At 47.2% G+C, this 18381-nt stretch overlaps 2 protein-coding genes across 23 annotated transcripts in view; both read left to right on the top strand.

Moving 5' to 3' along the window:
* The window catches only part of GGNBP2 (gametogenetin binding protein 2), a 31582-nt gene extending 24594 nt beyond the window's left edge, over positions 1–6988 (top strand). For 10 of the 19 annotated variants that reach the window (XM_059047575.2, XM_067022243.1, XM_067022248.1 and 7 more), the window contains 7 exons: positions 176–350; positions 1490–1684; positions 3660–3807; positions 4163–4288; positions 4371–4519; positions 5040–5288; positions 6340–6988. In XM_059047575.2, the coding sequence (XP_058903558.1) occupies positions 176–350; positions 1490–1684; positions 3660–3807; positions 4163–4288; positions 4371–4519; positions 5040–5288; positions 6340–6543 (1246 nt within the window). In that variant the 3' untranslated portion in view covers positions 6544–6988. The remainder of the gene's footprint in view (positions 1–175; positions 351–1489; positions 1685–3659; positions 3808–4162; positions 4289–4370; positions 4520–5039; positions 5289–6339) is intronic. The other 9 variants (XM_067022252.1, XM_067022250.1, XM_067022251.1 and 6 more) reach the window with 2 other exon arrangements.
* A 2082-nt stretch (positions 6989–9070) lies between these two features.
* Positions 9071–18086, top strand: DHRS11 (dehydrogenase/reductase 11). 4 transcript variants are annotated; one of them, XM_067020458.1, is made up of 7 exons: positions 9071–9451; positions 12427–12636; positions 15011–15105; positions 15744–15873; positions 16960–17052; positions 17298–17316; positions 17441–18086. In XM_067020458.1, exons 1-7 carry the CDS (start codon positions 9320–9322, stop codon positions 17554–17556), a joined length of 795 nt encoding a protein of 264 aa, XP_066876559.1. In that variant the 5' UTR covers positions 9071–9319; the 3' UTR covers positions 17557–18086. The 4 variants fall into 4 exon arrangements, with proteins under 4 accessions (XP_066876559.1, XP_058903569.1, XP_066876560.1 ...); XM_059047586.2 differs by having other exon boundaries at positions 17251–17316; XM_067020459.1 differs by lacking the exon at positions 16960–17052 and having other exon boundaries at positions 9130–9451; positions 17251–17316.
* The last annotated feature ends 295 nt before the right edge of the window (positions 18087–18381 follow it).

Here is an 18381-nt window from a genome sequence, read left to right as displayed (position 1 = left end):
GTGTGCTCGTGTATTTATACATACATTGAGTTTGAATGTATAACTGTCTTGTTATTAGTTTGTTACTAGGCATGCAGACTGTGTTTAAAACCTGAACTTGCACAGGTGTTATCCATCTTTTACTGTTTCAGCTTAAGGGTATTGGGAAATATGTGTGATTTATTCTCCTTTATAGGAGAAGAGAAAGGCATGCTAAGACAATAGATATAGCTCAAGAAGAAGTTCTGACCTGCTTGGGAATTCATCTTTATGAAAGACTGCATCGAATCTGGCAAAAACTACGGGCAGAAGAGCAGACGTGGCAGATGCTTTTCTATCTTGGTGTTGATGCTTTACGCAAGAGTTTTGAGGTAAGAACAGTGGACTGCTTCAGTGTCCAGATTGCTTAGTTAAGTTTGGACTGAATCTTAATGTTAATCACCACTCTTACCTTGCCTTAGCTGTGATCTACTGGTCATGGCTTTTGGGGGGTTAGGAGAGGAGTTTGCTGGGGAACTGAAATTTAGAAGTTGTTTACGGATTTTTTCTTTGTTTTTTAATCCCGTTACTCTGCCAGCCTTGATTTTTAGACATTCTGAGAGCAGAAAACTGAAATTGATGATTATTTAATGAGAAGCTGCTATGAAACATAACTGTTGACAAGTTACAAGCAACCCAAAAATAAGCATCAAAATTAGAAACATTTAATGAGTCCCAGTTTGCCTGCTTCTTTCCAATCGTATGGAGTAAATGGTGTCTGAATGCCATGATATAAGAGCTACTTTTTAGAAGCACACTGAAGGCTCTTTATAATGCTGGTATTGGGTTTCATGCTTGTCACTTGGTAACATTATTTTCAGTTATACTCTGTAGAACATAAATTTTTGGCTAGTGAATATTTTGTTATATTCTAGGGCATGGTTGTAACTCTTTAACTGGTCACCAGTCCTTTTTGAAAATGGTACGAAAGCTATAAACCCTTTTTTCAAAAGCCCATCCATGAACTTTAAACACTGTTCTGGGGAGTCTGAGATTTGTGCTAGTTTTTGCTAAACAGATTTCTTATTCCTTTTCTCTTTGAATGTTTGTGTCTTCAGAAACTAGATCATTTAATCAGGTTAGTCTTCTCATTGTATGAAGAAATAGATGAATGTTTACCTTGCTGTGTTAAAATTCTGAAATTTGAAACTAGAATATTTCTGGTTTGAAATTGGAGTATGTGTAAGTCTACCTTTCCCATAGGAATTAGTTGTATATTCATTTCCTGAGTAGATTTTAAGACCGTCACCATTTAAGGTATTAAAATTTAAAATTCTTTGTGGTGACTGCCTGACAAAACACAGCAAAGTAAATATTCATCCATTTCTTCATACAATGAGAAGACCAACCTGACAAAATTGCAACCAGTTTCTGTGTGTGTGGTATCATTTAAAATTAACCAGTGAGAATTTCCATGGAAAATAAAGGGAAGTTTGGGCCAGTATTCAGCCTCAGCTTTGTTTTATAATAGATGACTGTGGAAAAAGTGCAGGGTATCAGTCGATTGGAACAACTTTGTGAAGAATTTTCAGAGGAGGAACGAGTAAGAGAACTCAAGCAAGAAAAGAAGCGCCAAAAACGGAAGAATAGACGAAAAAATAAATGTGTATGTGATATTCCTACTCCCTTACAAACAGCAGATGAAAAGGAAGTAAGCCAAGAGAAGGTAGTATTTCTTGATATTGACTCATAAATATATAGCTTTTTTCTAGATTTCAGCACTTTTACTGTGCTTTCCCAGAATGTGGCTACTTTGGCTTCTTTATTGGCTTTTTTTCTTACTCTAATCTGTATAAGCGAAAATCTTTAATGTCGTGTGTTTGCTTTCTAGAGACAATGTTGGCTAGTTAACTTATTACATGACCTTAGTATTCTGCTAGATCATAGTCCAAATGTGAAAAGTTAACTCCATGCATGACCTAGAGCAGTTCTCAACTTTCAGTCTCAGGACGCCTTTGCATTTTTCTGTTTTGTTTTGTTTTTGTTTTTTTGGCCGTGCCACGCAGCATGCGGGATCCTAATTCCCCTACCAGGGATTGAACCCAGGCTCCCTGCATTGAAAGTGTGGAGTCCCAACCACCGGACTGCCAGGGAATTCCCTCCTTTATATTCTTAAAAATTAGCGAGCCCAGTGAGCTTTTGTTTATGTGGATTATACTTATCAGCATTTACTGTATTAGAAGTTAAAATGGACAAATTTAAAGTTATTAATTATTCTTTTAAAAATAATAAGCCCACTATATGTTAAAATGAATAACATTTTTTGAAAAATAACTAGAAAAAATTGAGAAGGGTGGCATTAATTTGTATTTTTGCAAATCTCTTTAATATTTGGCTTAAAAGGAATCAGGTAAATTCTCATTCAGTCTGTTTGCATATGTTGCTTGGTTATAGCATGTGAAGAAAGTCTGACTTCACCCAGATATATATAGTAGGAAAAGGGAGGAGTATTTTAATATAAACCTTTTCAGATAGTTGTGGATATTCTTCTTTGGCATTATAACTTGACAGGTGGTAGTTTCTTAAAGATTAGTTGCAGTGTGGCACCTGACACCTTACCAGTGACCTTTTCATACTTTTAAATTAAAACCCATTGGTCTGTCTTGGCACTTTGAATAGATTTTATTTATGCATGATTCTGTAACATCATGCATTGGTCATTTGAAAGATAATGGTTCACTGAGTTATGCAGATCTTTCCAGATATTGACATTCATTATATAATATCATATAATCATGTTAAAACCACTACTCATCTCATCAAAAAGGTCTTTTAAGTATTGGGAAGCTTCAAGTTCATTGTGCTTGTGTATGCAAGTTTTCAAAATTCTGATTGTAGTTTGAAAGTTTGAATTTTATCAATGACTGTCCATTTTTTTCCTTGAAGAGATGGGCTGACTTCATTCATTTTTGAGAAAATGTCTTTTAAATATCCAAGTCTGAATAACCATAATTTGTCTCTTATTCTTTCTTTCAAGTGAAATTGATGTTCCAGGAAAAAGCAGCTAGTTTAGCTTGCAACTTAAACAGTTGCACAAGTACTTTTACTTGAGACAACCATTATACATTGGTATGCATCAAAAGTGCTTTACGCATTCTTCCCATTTATCACAGTAATGAAAAGACCTCTACGCCATGAGTTTGTATTTAATAAAATTCGTATTTTTACTGCTTCATCAAAGACATTCATAAGTGAAATATTGTTTTATCTATTTATTTCCTGATGAGAGTGCTTGACAAGTAAAGAATACAGTGACTGTTAGTACACACTTTGGTTGCCTCTGCCTTGGTTTGTGCTAAAGAAACTTTTCCCACCATTGCTTTTATATTATCAGTGTAAGTGTCAAGACAATGAAAAAGGCAAATCACATCTCAGTGTTATGATGAAATTGGTTTTGACCTAGGGGAACCCCTGGGGTCAGCAGACTGCACTTTGAGAATAGCTCTCCTAGACTTCCCTGATACCATTAAGTCTTAACTTACTTTTGTTGGTTCTTGGTCTTGAAATGAATTAGTGATTTTTCATGAGAATAATTTTTTTCAATTTTTAACCTTGTAACTCCTATCTTAGGTTAAGGAAATTAAAATATAGCCATTATGAAGGTAAAGCTTTTTACTATCTCTTAATATTGATCCTTAAAGGAAACAGACTACATAGAAAACAGCTGCAAAGCCTGTGGCAGCACTGAAGATGGTAATAGTTGTGTAGAAGTAATTGTTACCAATGAAAATACATCATGTACCTGTCCTAGCAGTGGCAATCTTTTGGGGTCTCCTAAAATAAAGAAAGGTAAGTAAATAGTTGAAAAAAATTAACTCTTAAGTTTATTCTTTTTTTTTTTTAAATATAAGAGCTTTTAGAGATCCTGTAACCTAGAATTCAGGAACTGCTTTACAGCCCTAAGAATATCATAAAATTTAGTCAGACACTTAGTATTTCCTTTTTCTTTATGGTGTTTGATTTGTTAAATAATAACAAAATCAAAAATTGTAAAGCTCCAGTCATATTTTCATTATTTGATGCACTTTTTACTTTCAGTAAGCCATCAATTTTGAAATTTTTCTGTGGTCCCCACTTGGTTCACTCTTTGTCATAATATATTTATTGGCATGTTAATTGTAACTCTCACTTGATTTATTCTCAGGCTTATCGCCACACTGTAATGGTAGTGATTGTGGATATTCATCTAGCATGGAAGGGAGTGAAACTGGTTCTCGGGAGGGTTCGGACGTTGCCTGCACTGAAGGCATTTGTAATCATGACGAACACGGTAGGTTCAGATTAAGCTTCCCAATTATTTCTGCTACATGGCTGATTTAAACACCCAAATAAGAGATTATTGATTTCTGCAGGTGATGACTCCTGTGTTCATCACTGTGAAGATAAAGAGGATGACGGCGATAGTTGTGTTGAATGTTGGGCAAATTCTGAAGAGAACACCACCAAAGGAAAAAATAAAAAGAAGAAAAAGAAAAGCAAGATGTTGAAATGTGATGAACATGTAAGTGTCATAACTTGGAATCCTTAAACCTTTGTTCTTTTCCTTGGAGTGGCAAGTGTGCAGCTTAGCTGCTAGGATTTTTTTTTTTTTTTTAAGAATGAGTACCTATGCAGTTCCATTGGTTGCTCATCTTGTGAATTTATATGCATGTGTGTGTCTGATGTGGTCATTTGTCCAACCGTCGATGTGAGTCATAAATCCAATTCATTCTTTTCATAATAGTTTTTAATCTTTTAGCTCTGTAATCTTGAGCAGTTTGCTTGATCTGTTTTCCCATCTGTGAAATGTAGATAATAGTCCCTGTCAGATTAGGTTCTGTGAAGATGAAATGAAATTATATTGGTGGGTTAGCATAGTGTTTGGTGTGCAGTAAATGCCTAGTAACTGTCAGCTGTTGCTGTTATTCAGTATTCCTGCTAAAATCTTAACACACTCTCAGGGCATTTTTTTTCTTTAAAAAATAGTAATTGCTATTATTCCCTGCCTTTTTACCTGAGAAATCCTTTTGCTGTGGTTTCAGATCCAAAAGCTTGGAAGCTGTATTACAGATCCAGGTAATCGAGAGGCCTCAGGAAATACCGTGCACACAGTGTTTCACCGTGACAAGACCAAAGATACACATCCTGAAAGCTGTTGCAGCTCTGAAAAGGGTGGGCAGCCACTGCCTTGGTTTGAGCATAGGAAAAATGTACCACAGTTTGCAGAACATACAGAAACGTCGTTTGGTCCTGATTCTGGAAAAGGTGCCAAGAGCTTAGTTGAACTCCTTGTAAGTAAGCCTTGATTATCTTTTTGTGGATAACTGATTGTTCACGGGGTAGATGTGGGAGGGAACATATTTGAGGGTTTAACGTTGGGAATGGGAGGAGGCTTTTAAGCAGTTAAGAGCAGTATTTCATTATTTTTTGGTGACTTCATTCCTGCGCTTCCACTTAACAACTCCGGAGCACATTTCCTCGTCTTCCTTTGTCTCAAAGGCAGAAAAGATTAGTTGGGAGGTGGGGATAGAGTTAGTATTATGTCCAGGAGTCTGACTCCTTAACGAGGGTTATTATAAGCAAACTGCCTTTCTGAGTGGCAATTTATGGTAGCCACCCTTCCAGACCAGGAAAGAATATAGAATCTGAACTAGAGCCCACTTTCTAGGTTACTTCCTTTAGGTGTCATGTAGGATAAAAGCATATAACTGAACTTGGAAAATCTTTTATTACTGACTCCAATTCTTGATACTTTAGATGAATTATACCTGATTCCAAGCGACCCCAGTGTATAGTTTGTGTGGGACTTGGAGGAGGGGCAAAGAAGGAGAAGGATGGTATCTTTTCTGTAGTCATGGGATCCCAAGGGAACCAAATCCTTTAGAATATTAGCTTTTTTCTTTTTTATATGGTTGTAAAGTTTAATGGTGATGCTGTGTATTTCATAAGTTTAAAAAAGGGTATATTTTACTTAATAGAGTAAAAAGAGATAGAAGTTGTAGAGATAAAAGTTTCAACATAGAACCAGCCAGAGATAAGTCAGGTTGTTTAAAATTTGGTAGCTATTTGTAACCATCCCTAATCACTTTTGAAGGCTGAAGTGTGTTGGGAGTCTGCTTGTAGGCTTCTAGGACAAATTACAGATCCAGAGTTTTAAACCAAGTTGAGTTGCCTTTTATTCTTACTTAGTACTTTCTAAGACAGAATGACATTATGCTTATCCTGTAAACATTCCAATTAAACTAAAGGTTAGACTGCTTTAATTTTTCTCTGTCCTCCATCACCATAGCATTTTGCATTCTTAATTTAAGTCATAGTCTTAACTACTGCTTTAATTTGCAGGATGAGTCTGAATGTACTTCAGATGAGGAAATCTTTATCTCACAAGATGAAATACAGTCATTTATGGCTAATAACCAGTCTTTCTACAGCAATAGAGAACAATACCGACAGCATCTGAAGGAGAAATTTAATAAATACTGCCGCTTAAATGATCACAAGAGCCCAATTTGTAGTGGCTGGTTGACAACGGCTGGAGCAAATTAAATAAATAAAATAGCTCTGTCTTTCAATGAAACACTCAAGATGACTACTGCGCCTTCTCTTTCAAAAAAAAACTCTTAATTTAGTGACCTATGGCAAAATTTTATCTTAAATCAATGTGATTCTTTCTTGTTTTGGGAGACGGTGGAGGTAACCTCCTTAGTTGTTCTTTCTTCAGGCTTGTGTCTTTAGTTGTGTGGCTGCGCAGGCCTGCCGTATGATTTAAGCCATCCCTTTTCATTAAATGTTTCTCTTCCTGTGAGACTTACTAAAAAGCAACTTAGTGGCAAAAAGTAATGTTGTACTTATACTTCTGTACAGAAATGACAATGAGCTGAATATATGGTTTTACAAAGTAGACATCCACTTGCGAAATATTTGGATGTAATGTTAAAGCGCAATGTACAAAATTTAAAATAAAGAATATTTATTAATATGCATAGTAAAATTTGGTGTACATGTTTCTGCTTAATGTGTGGCAGTATTTTAATTTGCCACCTGTGGTCTTGGTACTTGGCCAGTGTTGATGTTAGAAAGGATGAAGAGCAAATGAGAGAGATACAGATTGCTGAAGACAAAATTCTTCCCTTCGTCAGAGTTGACAACCGAGAAAAGCAGTTTCCAGTCTTTTGTTTTGAAAGAATAAGATTGCTGCGATACCTTTAAGTACTGGCTAGCATCTTACTTCCTCATGAGACTTTTAATTGCTGTTATTAATAAAATTCCCTGATACATAACACAAAGCACCTTAAATTCAGAGGTTCATATTGAACTAGAAGAATGAGAACAAAACTTGGCAGAATTTCGACCAAAGATTTCCTGATAAGTAATTACTCAGCATGTAGAGAACTGGGAGCAGAAGGCCGCACTGAGAGCCAGCCACGCTGCAGTCTGTGTAAGTGCCTGTTCCTTACCTGCTTTCCAGCAATAAGGCCACTATGGCATTACACTTGACTGCTTTCACAAGCTGTCTGTGAGTGCTGAAGAAGGAGAGATTCCCCTAGGAGTAGCATTTGGCTGCCATTTAAAAGGCTGAGTCAATAATTCAGTAAACTCATGTGCTTAGAGCTTTGTGTCTACAGGTTGATAATACTTGGTGGGCAGCAGACAAATAGTGGGACGGTCAATACCTCTGCGGTGGGGATGGAGTGAATTTTATAGGCTTTCTACCACTTAATCAGACTTCTAATCAGATTTCAAATGGGCAACGGCAGAAGCTTAGTGAGATTTAACTTTTGTAGTTGGTGGCATTTTTTTTGATCCACCGCTGAGTTGTCTTTTCAAATCTAAGTGTTGTTATAGGGATTGGGGCAAAGATAATGTGAGTCATTCCTTTCTGACTCTGGTTTGCCTTCATCCTGGAATCCATAAAAAATGACTAAGGGTCTCCCACAGCCCTCGGCTCTGAGCCCAAACCCCTCTCCACCACCTGTCGCAGTCAGGTTCTCTTGAGATCCCTAAATTAAGCAAGGGCTGGTTTTGTTTTGTTTTAATCTTTGCCCCTAGGGCCAAACACAGGAGTGCTTGTTGAATGAATAAACCAGCCACATTCACTGTTTATTCCATTGCTTGCAGTAGCAGGATTCCAGTAGTTATGCAGAGATGTTTTCTCTTTGGAAGGATGGCTATATAAAGAATGCAGAAGTGAGGCAGTTTTCATGCTTTGATGGAATATCCTTAGTGGTCAGAAAAGCAAGTTCTACTTTGGACAGAACCAACAACCTAAGAAGAGACAAAGGAGAATGGAGTGAAGGCAGTTTAGGAGCACATCCCCTGGCCTAATACTGGACTGCTTGCCATCAAGCCAGGCTTCACATTTGTCTCAGTGTAGTCTATAAAATGAAAGTGTTAATAGGTACTATCTCATATGGCTCTTAGGCATATTAATATATTTAAAGTGCTTATAAAAGTGCCTGTCACACAGTAAGCGCTCAATAAATGTTAGCTATTGCTTTAATCTCTTACATACACCGTGATACATTTGCTCCAGTGGGAGTGGGAGGGCTTAGGAAAGTTGTAGACTGTAGGCCATTAGGGACACAACCCCCCCAATACACGTGTACTTAGGGGTTTTTGCATTTTTAACCATCAGTTCTCCTTGGTTAGTAAGGCCAAGGGATCAGGTAGGGTTGAAAGCCCCCTCCCAAGGTCACCCAGCGTTGATAGCTGGGACACTCAGCCCTTTCTGAGCTGAATCCTTCCCATCAGCCGCGGGCTAGTTTAGGTAGGCGTTGGAGTCACCTTAAGGGCCCTTAATTTCTCTTCCTGGCCTTAGGGGTCAGAAACAGGGAAGGCAGACCGAGCAGGAGGCAGGAGTACGTACGTGCGTTCTCGGGCCTGGTGCAACCCTCCGCCAAACTTCGTTTTCCTCCCTGTAGGGTAGGAGCTCACCAGGAAAGCAGGACCGTGAACTCCCAGCACCCTCCGGCCCTGTCCCGCGAGGAGCGGTTTCCTCCCGGTGCAGACTGGGCGGGGCCGGAGGGGGGCGGGGCCGTGCCCGCGCTTCAGGCGCAGGGGGCGGGGTGGTTAGGCCGCTGTTGGTCCTCCGGTGGGATGTGGCCGTTTGCGGAGCAGCGGAGGGTTGAGCCGGGGGCGGAGGCAGGCCAGAGTGGAGGCAGGTCCAGGCGCAGCTCTGACTGGGGCAGGTCGGCGGCGGTTGCCGCGGTGGTGACCAAGAGAGTGGCCGGGCCCCTACGACCCGGGGCGGAGCTCTGCGATCCAAGTGCTCGGCTCCCCAAGCGAGGTGGGCGGGCGGCTCGGGACCCTGGCCAGGGCCGGGATGGAGCGGTGGCGTGACCGGCCGGCACTGGTGACGGGAGCCTCGGGGGGCGTCGGCGCGGCCGTGGCCCGAGCCCTGGTCCAGCAGGGACTGAAGGTGGTGGGTTGTGCCCGCACCGTGGGCAACATCGAGGTAAGGCCCTGCTGGGGAACGGGTCGCTCTGGGTGGCGTCGTTTCTAACGGGCTAGGGTCCAGGTGGGGGATGGGGAGTGGTCGGAGCCAAGCTGTCACGCTGCCCTCACTTGCTCGCCACCCCAGGGTCACTTGCAGCAGGCTCAGGGGCAAGAGAGACGTATGCCTAGGTGGAGGGGAGGCTGTTTTTGGACCCCTCAGGGCAGGACTCCACCTTCGTTTTTCAAAATCCAGTCTTTTAAGGAGCCTTTTCTCCGGACAGCCTCTACTGCAGTATACCAAATCTCTGACTCACTGGCATCTTTCTCCTCCCCGTCCTGTATGCCCGGGTTGGCTGAGGAAGGGAGAAGCCAGAGATCAGGCGCTAAGCCAGGGAGAAGGAAAGAAAGCTTTCCCGCCTCAGTGGCTAAGTTGGCTACTGGATTGCTTCCTCTGGTCCCCACAAAGCCAAGCAAAGTGAGCAGGAGCTAGAGGTTTTGATCACGATCATTTTCACCCAGGACTGCGAGTGGGGTTGGGGTGGGAGTGGAACTTTTCTGAAGAGGCTCAGCTCCATCTTCCCCTGAAATGTGAGGGTTAGCTCCTACCCGATGGACATAAGGGACGAATGGGATATATAGGTAGACCTTTCTTCAATCTCACTGTCCCAGGTGGGACTGACTAGGTGAAATAGGGCGTTGAACATGTGAGCCCTGGGGGGACAAAGCATTGTGCAACTGAACCTCCTGGTTCTTCTCTTAACGTGGGTTGGGAGCCCCAAGAGTTGTGAGCAATAAGAGCTCAGAGAAAACTGAAAGGAAGTCGGCTATGTTGGAGCAGGGAGGAAGAATACAAGAAATTTCCGTCATAGGATCACTTTGGATTTGTCCCTGGCAAGACCCCTCTCAGGGATTGGGCTAGTGCTTAGCTTTATCTCCACCCTTGCTCAAAGTTCCTGGGCAGGGAGAGGGTGAGGAGGCCTTGGGTGGGGGCAGAGACGGAAGGTGTACCGGAAGGAGGACGGTGTCCCTGCCCCCCCGCTGCTGACCAAAGGTGCACTTTATAGCCTCCTAGACAGTCCCAAGGTCACCTGGCTATACTTTCGCCCCGCTCTGCCTCCTATCCTGAGGCGCTCAGGGCCCAGCCCGCACTTTGGAGCCTAGAGGATCAGACCAGGGATTAGACCACTTGATTCCCTAATTCTAAAGCCACTCTTGCCTTCTCTTCCTACCACCTCCCGACCCCAAACCAGACAGGAAAGGGGTCCCTGAGCCCAAAGGAGATCCCCAGGCTGATCAGTCAGCGCCAGGGTATCTCCTATGATGAGGGAAGCATGGCTCTGCTGTGACGGGACTGACATGATTTCAGGTCTTTTTTGTTTTGTTTTTGGTTTTTTTGGTACGCGGGCGTCTCACTGCTGTGGCCTCTCCCGTTGCGGAGCGCAGGCTCCGGACGCGCAGGCTCAGCGGCCATGGCTCACGGGCCCAGCCGCTCCGTGGCATGTGGGATCTTCCCGGACCGGGGCACGAACCTGCGACCCCCGCATCGGCAGGCGGACTCTCAACCACTGCGCCACCAGGGAAGCCCTCAGGTCATTTTTGAGGATAGATGAGGACAGGTAGGGCACAGAAGGCAGTGACAGGGAGTCCCTCCATTCTGGCTTTCCTGCAGGGCTTTGAGTCTGGAGGAGGAAGGGAGAAGTTGCATGCCAGGGGAGGGGAGAATTCCAGGCTTCTTTGTCCACAGTCTGCTTTTATGGATTGGTTGATTCACTCATTCATCGATACTAAAACAGAATTTCAGTTCTGGCCTCCTACAATGAGAAGCCCTATCTCCTGAGGTGGTCGTGAGTAGGTGAAATCAGGTGAAAGGGGACTTCTGGGTCCCTGAGGACTGTACCTCTTAAACTCTTGGAAAGTTCAAGCGGAAAAGAATTTCCTAGGTCACCTGACCCAGCCCTTTACTCTCAGCTTGGTCTGGGGGAAGGAAGGTGTTCCAGGGCAGCTGGCCAAGCCAGCCTTCCTCTAGGGCACCCTGCACCCGCCAACCCTCTCCCTCCCACACATGTACATAATCACCTTCACGAGGCTCAGGTGCCCCAGCCACTGGCCTCCAAGGCTACCACGTAGCTTGTTTTCTTCCTGATTCTGAATGGCAGCTTCCCTCATAGCCATCTCTCAATGGCCCACCTTTCTCAGATCTTTCTCTCTCAGGGATCCTCTTGAGGTCTTGAGGACCCTGGCAATGCACGGGGGTACCCAATGTCACCTGCCACCTGGCTTGGCTCATAGTGTCCAGAGAAACTTTGGGGTGGAGGGTGGTGCACCGTGGGTCAGAGAGAAAGAATCTGTCCTGACTTCCTGACCCTTTCTATAGGCGGAGTGAGGGGAGACCTGGCAGTCGGGCTCAACTGAAAAGTACGTGTGAGGACTCTGAGCCAACTGGCTGCAGTTTGTGGAGGGAGGGTGACAGTTTAGATATAAGCCCTTCTGGGAGGGACTGGATGGAGTGACGGGAGAGAAGAGAATGGAGGCCCTGATGTAACCAGCTCAGGGACTCTTGGTACCAGCAGAAGCAGCAGGGGTTTGGGGGAGGCTTGCATCTCCCCTACGAGCGGAGGGGTGTTCCTATTGGGAGAGAGTCAGAAAAGAGATATCACTCCATTCCCAGGATCCCTGGGGCCCTTCTCTGACACGCTCACAGCCCCAGCCCTTCTCCCCTTTTAGACCTGAAGACTCGAGTTTATCCCTCAGGTTCCTCCATGGATGATCTCAGCCTCCCCCTCCCTCCCTCAGGGAGCGCTCTCACCACCACCACCACCACCACCACCACCCCCGGGACTTTGACCAAAGAGGACGTGCTTTGGGGATGGGCACTGCCAACATCTCTGTGGCTGCAAGGCGGCCGCCAAAAGCGAGAGTTCTGTGAGCAGTGACACCGGTGGGAGGCGTGGAGCGAGCAGCTCGCCTCACTTAGACCCCTGTTGGGTTTCATAGGAGCTGGCTGCCGAATGTAAGAGTGCAGGCTACCCCGGGACTTTGACGCCCTACAGATGTGACCTGTCAAATGAGGAGGACATCCTCTCCATGTTCTCGGCGGTCCGCTCTCAGCACAGCGGTGTGGACATCTGTATCAACAACGCTGGCTTGGCCCGGCCTGACACCCTGCTCTCAGGCAGCACCAGCGGTTGGAAGGACATGTTCAATGTAAGGGCTGCGCAGGCCTGTGGCTGGGGGTGACAGGGATGGGGGAGAGGCTGGGAGAAGAGCGGGGAGCCAGGAGCCAGGAGGCTGCTGGGGATAGACATCTACTGAGAGGGGCCTTCAGTTTCCTACCTGGGGCACTCTCTCCTGCTTCTCCTCCCCGGAAGGAGAGAGAGTAGATGAATGGCCATACCTTTTTCATTCTTCTTTCCTGTGAGCCCCCGGAGGCAGTTCTTAAAGTCTAGGCTGATTTCCTTCTATCGGAAGAGATATGGATAGGGGAGAGAATGGCTGTCGGTTGAACGTCCCCAAGTGTCAGCACTGTGCTGAGTGCTTGGGACCATGGTCTTACGGGAAGAAAAGGGACAGAGAGACAGGAGATGAAGAAGATGATGATCTCACTCAGCCCCGCCAGTAACTATGTGGCTTCAGGCAGGTAGTTACGCTGTCTGAGCTTCAGTCTTGTCACATTTAATTGGGATGAAACACAGCTAGACCATCAATATCTGGGGTCACAAACTCCAGTGTCCCCTGGGGCTGGGTAGGTACGTAAAGGAGGGAGGCGGGTCACATGGGAAAGCACATGGATGTCTGGGGGTGGCTGCGCTGCAGTCTGGGCAGTGCGGGCAGATCCTACGACTTCTCTGAGAGCAGAGGGGACCTAGATTTTCATGTGGAACCTCACCCCTCCCATTCACCAAAACCTCAGCTCCCGGAGGGCAAGGAGTTTGGTCTATTTTACTCTCTGTCATAGCCTCAGCCTGCAGACACTCCACAGATATTTTTTGAATATATGAAACCTTCCCATACATATTGGAAGTGAATTTTAAAATGTTTCAAAACCACGTGTGGACCAAACACAGCCTTCAGGACATGGGTTTTCAACTTCTAGACTGTATTGTGAGGGAACATTAGGGTATGAAAATATCCCGAGAAGTTGAAAGCATTGTGTAAATGGGATGCTTCTTTCCCCTCACAATCCTTTTCACATGTTCTCACAACAGATTTAGCACCTAACAGGTGCTTGGGCCCAGAAATATGCAATGAAAGTTGAAACAGTAAACGGGAAATGAAGCACTGCCTTTGCCCTCAGAGTCTTCTGGGAGATCCGAGGTGTGGTTGTCACCTGCGGTAAAGGAGTCTTTAAACCTGGACCTCAGCTTACCCATCTGTAAAGTGAGGCACATATATTAAATCCCTAAGACCCTTTTCAGCTTGAACACTATGTAATTCTCTTAGGATCGTCTTATGAGGCATCTCCCAGTAGAACCACATCATTGAACACACAGGGAACCCCTGACCCCTGTACCTAGGAGAATCCACTCCCCTGGCCCAAGGGGATCTGTTTCTCTTACTCCATCCATCCGTCCTCAGGAGCTGAGTTCTCTGCCCCAGAAACCCACATTGTTAAGAGGACCAGAAGCAGGGCTGGAAACCTCTTATGTCCTGCCGTGAATGCTGGGGCAGGTTTACACCGAGAGTATTTGTCCTGATGCCTGGCTCTGACACCCGATAACGAGAAACAAGTATCCCGGCTGGTCTCCTCTCTTCCCCAGAGGAGAGAGCGAAGACCTGCTGAGAGCTTTATCGCTGCTTGTCCTCGTGGGTGAGGCTAAAGGGGTGGGGCTGGGCAGGAGCTTTAGAGCAGCGACATTTCTTCAGGCCTCTGTTCCAGGAAGGGCAGGGATCTGGGGTCACCGCTGCCAGAGGAGCAGGAGTGGGAGGGGGCCAAGGAAGGCAGGAAGCCCCCATGCCCTTGGGACGTCCCTTGCCATCCTGTGTCAAGTTACCTCACCCTCTGAAGAGTCTCTGTGCCTAGTCTTACAGATGGAACAGATGTTAAAGGAAGATGTGGAATGAAGGAGGATCAGGCCTTCTCCTCTCCACTGTAGTCTCAAGGGAGGGACAGGAAAGGCACAGAGAGTGGGTAAGATGGGGAGAGGCTAAGATCTGTCCTGAGGAGAGAGATTTTTAAAGTCTTTTGGGGAAGGATTTTAGGCTGTTTAGGAGAGAGGCGAGCCAGTGACTCTGTCCCAGAGAAGAGTAGGGCATTTGGAGAAGAAAGGAGATGATTCCCTTAAGGTAGAGCTCCTGCTGTTTGCACAGGAGACGGCCAAGATAGGGAGGGTTCCTGGGTCAGGGGTGCGTTTGGGGGGCACGGTCCAGGGAGAGGTGCTGCCTCTGCTGTCAGCTGGGGCTGGTGGCTTGAGGGGGAGGAACCTAAAGCCAGGTGCCCTGTCCCCTTCATTGGTGTCTGGTAGGACCTGGACTCTGTTTTGGATGCCACCCGCCCCGCTGCCCCAGGGTGCTCTGTGGCTCCATCACCTGCTCAGATGGGCCCAAGCTGGAGACACCCCATTGCCCCTCTGGCCTGCAGGTGAACGTGCTGGCCCTCAGCATCTGCACGCGGGAAGCCTACCAGTCCATGAGGGAGCGGAAGGTGGATGACGGGCACATCATTAACATCAACAGGTGAGGCCGGTGGCCGAGGGCTAGAGTTCAGATCACCACGCACCCTCCGGGCTGGGTGATCTGCTGCGGCTCATTTGACCTCTTTGGACCTCAGTTTCCTGGGTGGTAAAACAGGGATTTAACACCCAGTTAATGCCCAAATGGCACGACTGTGGTGAGGGGAAGGATAGTATGTGTCAAATGCCAGCCCCTAGTTGGCTGGAAGGGGGTAGCTCAGTCCCTTTGCATCTGAAGCCTGGGGGCTCTCCTGGGACTGAGGTTCTCCATTCCTCAGGCTGCAGCATGAACCTCACCTCGTGGCACAAAGACTGCACAGTCTCTGACCCTGGGGAGTCCCCGGAGACGTGGCCTCTGTCCCACAGATCTCCCGATAGAACCACATCAGCGAACACACAGATGAAATCGAGAGAGTTTTGACAACCTGTGTGGACTGGAGAGTGAATGCTGTGGTCGCTGTAGGGAGGTCTTCTAGGAAGAGTGGGGCTCACAGGAGCTGCTTGAATTACAGAAGCTGGGCCAGTGGCCGGGAGGATGGCCTCTGGAGGTCCCGTTTAGAAGGCGTCCAGGGGGTGGGGTTGGCTGGTACAGCAGGGGGCACTGCTTCACTCTCTCCTTTCCCTTTCCCTCCCTCCACCCAGCATGTCTGGCCACCAAGTGCCACCCCAGTCCGTGGCCCATTTCTACAGTGCTACCAAGTACGCCGTCACTGCGCTGACAGAGGGGCTGAGGCAAGAGCTTCGGGAGGCCCAGACCCACATCCGAGCCACGGTGAGGCGTGGCCTGGCCCTGGTGGGGGTTGGGAGGCACAGGCCCGCTCACCCCACACACTCGCGGCCCGGGGGCCCCTGTCCTGGCTGTGTGCCGCCAGCCGCGGCGGGTCCTCAAAGTGCAGCAACAATCGACGAGAGGGGGTAGGGAACTGAACGCCCCAAGGTATGGGATCAGAAGGGCACAAGCAACTGATGGTTGCAAGGCAAGTTTAATCACAAAGCGTAGCCGTATATATACCCCTAAAGCAGGGAATTTGCTTAGTCATGACTTATCGGCATCAGCTGGTTGATTGGTTTCTCGGCTTCTCCCTCAAAGGCACCAATTTCCCCTCCAGGGTTGCTTTTCCTAGCTTTAGGGAACAACCAGGGACTCCCAGTAACTGAGCAGGTTCCTGGAGCGATTTGGCCAAAGGCCATCTCCTTTTTTACGTTCATACCATAAAGTCCAGGATGCATACCAAGGAGAGTACAATCGGGCCCTGAGGTTTATGAGGGTCTTAATGGCGCCTTCCTCAGAGGGCAATGCTCGCCACAGCTGTGCTGCTTAGCTCCCGGGTCTGTACTAGGCCCACATCTACTGGGCTCTGTTGCTACTTGCATGGCCTTGCTCAGTACCTGAGTTCCCGCATTTCTTGGACTTTGAGGTGGGAGGTGGGTGGCCTGAAGGCAACATGGTGGGGTGAGACTGAGGGAAAGCAAGGGATTGTGGGAAACCACGGCTGGAAAGTGGGACTCTGGGCTCTTCCCTTGAAGGCTGTATGACCTTGGGTGACTCGCTTAACCTCCCCAAGCCTCAGTCTTCTCATCTGTAAAATGGAGATGATAATACCTCTCAGGTTATGAGGTTTTAAGGGACACCACTTTGTAAAACCCACCTGGCTTATAGTAATGGCTCTGTAGCTGGTAGGAATCATTCTGATAATCTCCAGTGGCAGCTTTGGAGGGAGGAGGTGGCTGCTGGACATTGGGCAGCCATCACTGTGAAGCTGGGGCCCTTTGGCTTCCATCCTTTCTCTGCAACCTCCCCAAGGCCTGGCCTCAGACTAGGGCTCAGCTCCTGAGCAGGCTGTCTCTGTTGGCCCAGTGCATCTCTCCAGGAGTGGTGGAGACACAATTCGCCTTCAAACTCCATGACAAGGACCCTGAGAAGGCAGCTGCCACCTATGAACACATGAAGGTGGGGCCCAGTGAAGCCATTCACTTCCTAAATGAAGGCAGAGGGAACCCTGGCCTTTAGATCTCACCCTTCTAGCCAGCCTGTCGCCCCTCCTGCAGGGTGGTGGTGGGAATGGGGGTGCTGGAGAGGACCTCAGTGGTGGGAGGGGACTTGGATCCATCCTGCCCTCATCTCACCCCTTTCCCCTGGTGCTCTCAGTGTCTCAAACCTGAGGATGTGGCCAACGCTGTCATCTATGTCCTCAGCACCCCGCCACACGTCCAGGTGAGTCTGGCCTTGGATGTCCATCCCCTGGAGGAGCCCAACCGTCCCCAGAGGAGAAGAGCAGGGAGGCTTTAAGGGTGTGGGGAGAGCATCCTGGCTTCCTCAAGCCTCGTGCCTTCTGCAGATCGGAGACATCCAGATGAGGCCCACGGAGCAGGTGACCTAGTTTCCTGTGGGGAGCTCCAACTTCCCTCCCTGCCCCTCAAGCCTTGGCACCTGCCTCTGGATTCGGGGTGTTGATTTCTGGACCCTTGGATTCCACTTCCTTTCCCCACCCCCAGCAGGGGCTAGAAAACTTGTTTGAGGTTTCATATAATCTTGTCGAACTGTTTCCTGAATTTGAAAAATGGGCAGAGGGGAGAGGAGGTGGTGTCCCTGATTGTTTTCCCTGCTGATTCATTCTTGGTCTCTGTCTTGGGCTCCTTGGCCTTTGTTTGCTGTCTTTGGTCTCTTCCCTTTGACCTGGGAAAGGGACTGTGGCCAAAAGTGGGGCTTTCCCCTATCTTCTTGCACCCCACCCCCATCCCTTCGGGATGAGGCGGCAGAGGGAAGCCCTCACCTTCCATCTGAATGGCTTTCGGGGCTCTGGGCTTCCTCCTTTCCCTGCATCCCACCCCCTACCCCATCTATTCCCCGTCCCAGTTCTCCAGCCCCACTGTGGCTTCTCAGCCCCCGGTGGGGTCCTCACTCCACTCTATGGTAGCAGAGTACAAGGGCCTGCCTCCCATGTGGGTTTCACTGTGATCATTAAAAAAGAAAAACTGCGACAACCTGCCTTGGCTTCAGAAGTGTCTTTCAGGTCTTCCCCCTTCCCGTGATCAGGAATGGTTGTGTCTCAGAGTTTCTTCCAGGAGAGTGGGAAGGTGGGTGGATTGGGGGCATCACTCCTGGAGTGTGGATTACCTTTGGGCTGGGTCTTGAAAATGGGTAGGAGTTTGCCTGCCAGAAAAGAAGACAACAGGGCTTGCAAGGCGGGGAGGCACGGAAAAGCATGCAGTGTTGTGGGAACAGCACAGAACTTAGTGCAGGAGTGAGGTGGGGCTGAAAAGGTAGCTCCTTGCCTGG

The sequence above is a fragment of the Kogia breviceps genome, chromosome 19, assembly GCF_026419965.1.
Source record: "Kogia breviceps isolate mKogBre1 chromosome 19, mKogBre1 haplotype 1, whole genome shotgun sequence".
In the NCBI taxonomy this organism is placed as follows: domain Eukaryota; kingdom Metazoa; phylum Chordata; class Mammalia; order Artiodactyla; family Physeteridae; genus Kogia; species Kogia breviceps.
This window is presented reverse-complemented; position numbering and strand designations above follow the sequence as displayed.

Excerpts from the sequence above, each read along its gene's own strand:
- DHRS11 (XM_059047585.2), top strand. The coding sequence starts at position 9,320 with ATGGAGCGGTGGCGTGACCGGCCGGCACTGGTGACGGGAGCCTCGGGG. Across the intron at positions 9,452-12,426 it reads GCACCGTGGGCAACATCGAG|GAGCTGGCTGCCGAATGTAA; the intron begins GTAAGGCCCTGC and ends TGGGTTTCATAG. Across the intron at positions 12,637-15,010 it reads GTTGGAAGGACATGTTCAAT|GTGAACGTGCTGGCCCTCAG; the intron begins GTAAGGGCTGCG and ends TCTGGCCTGCAG.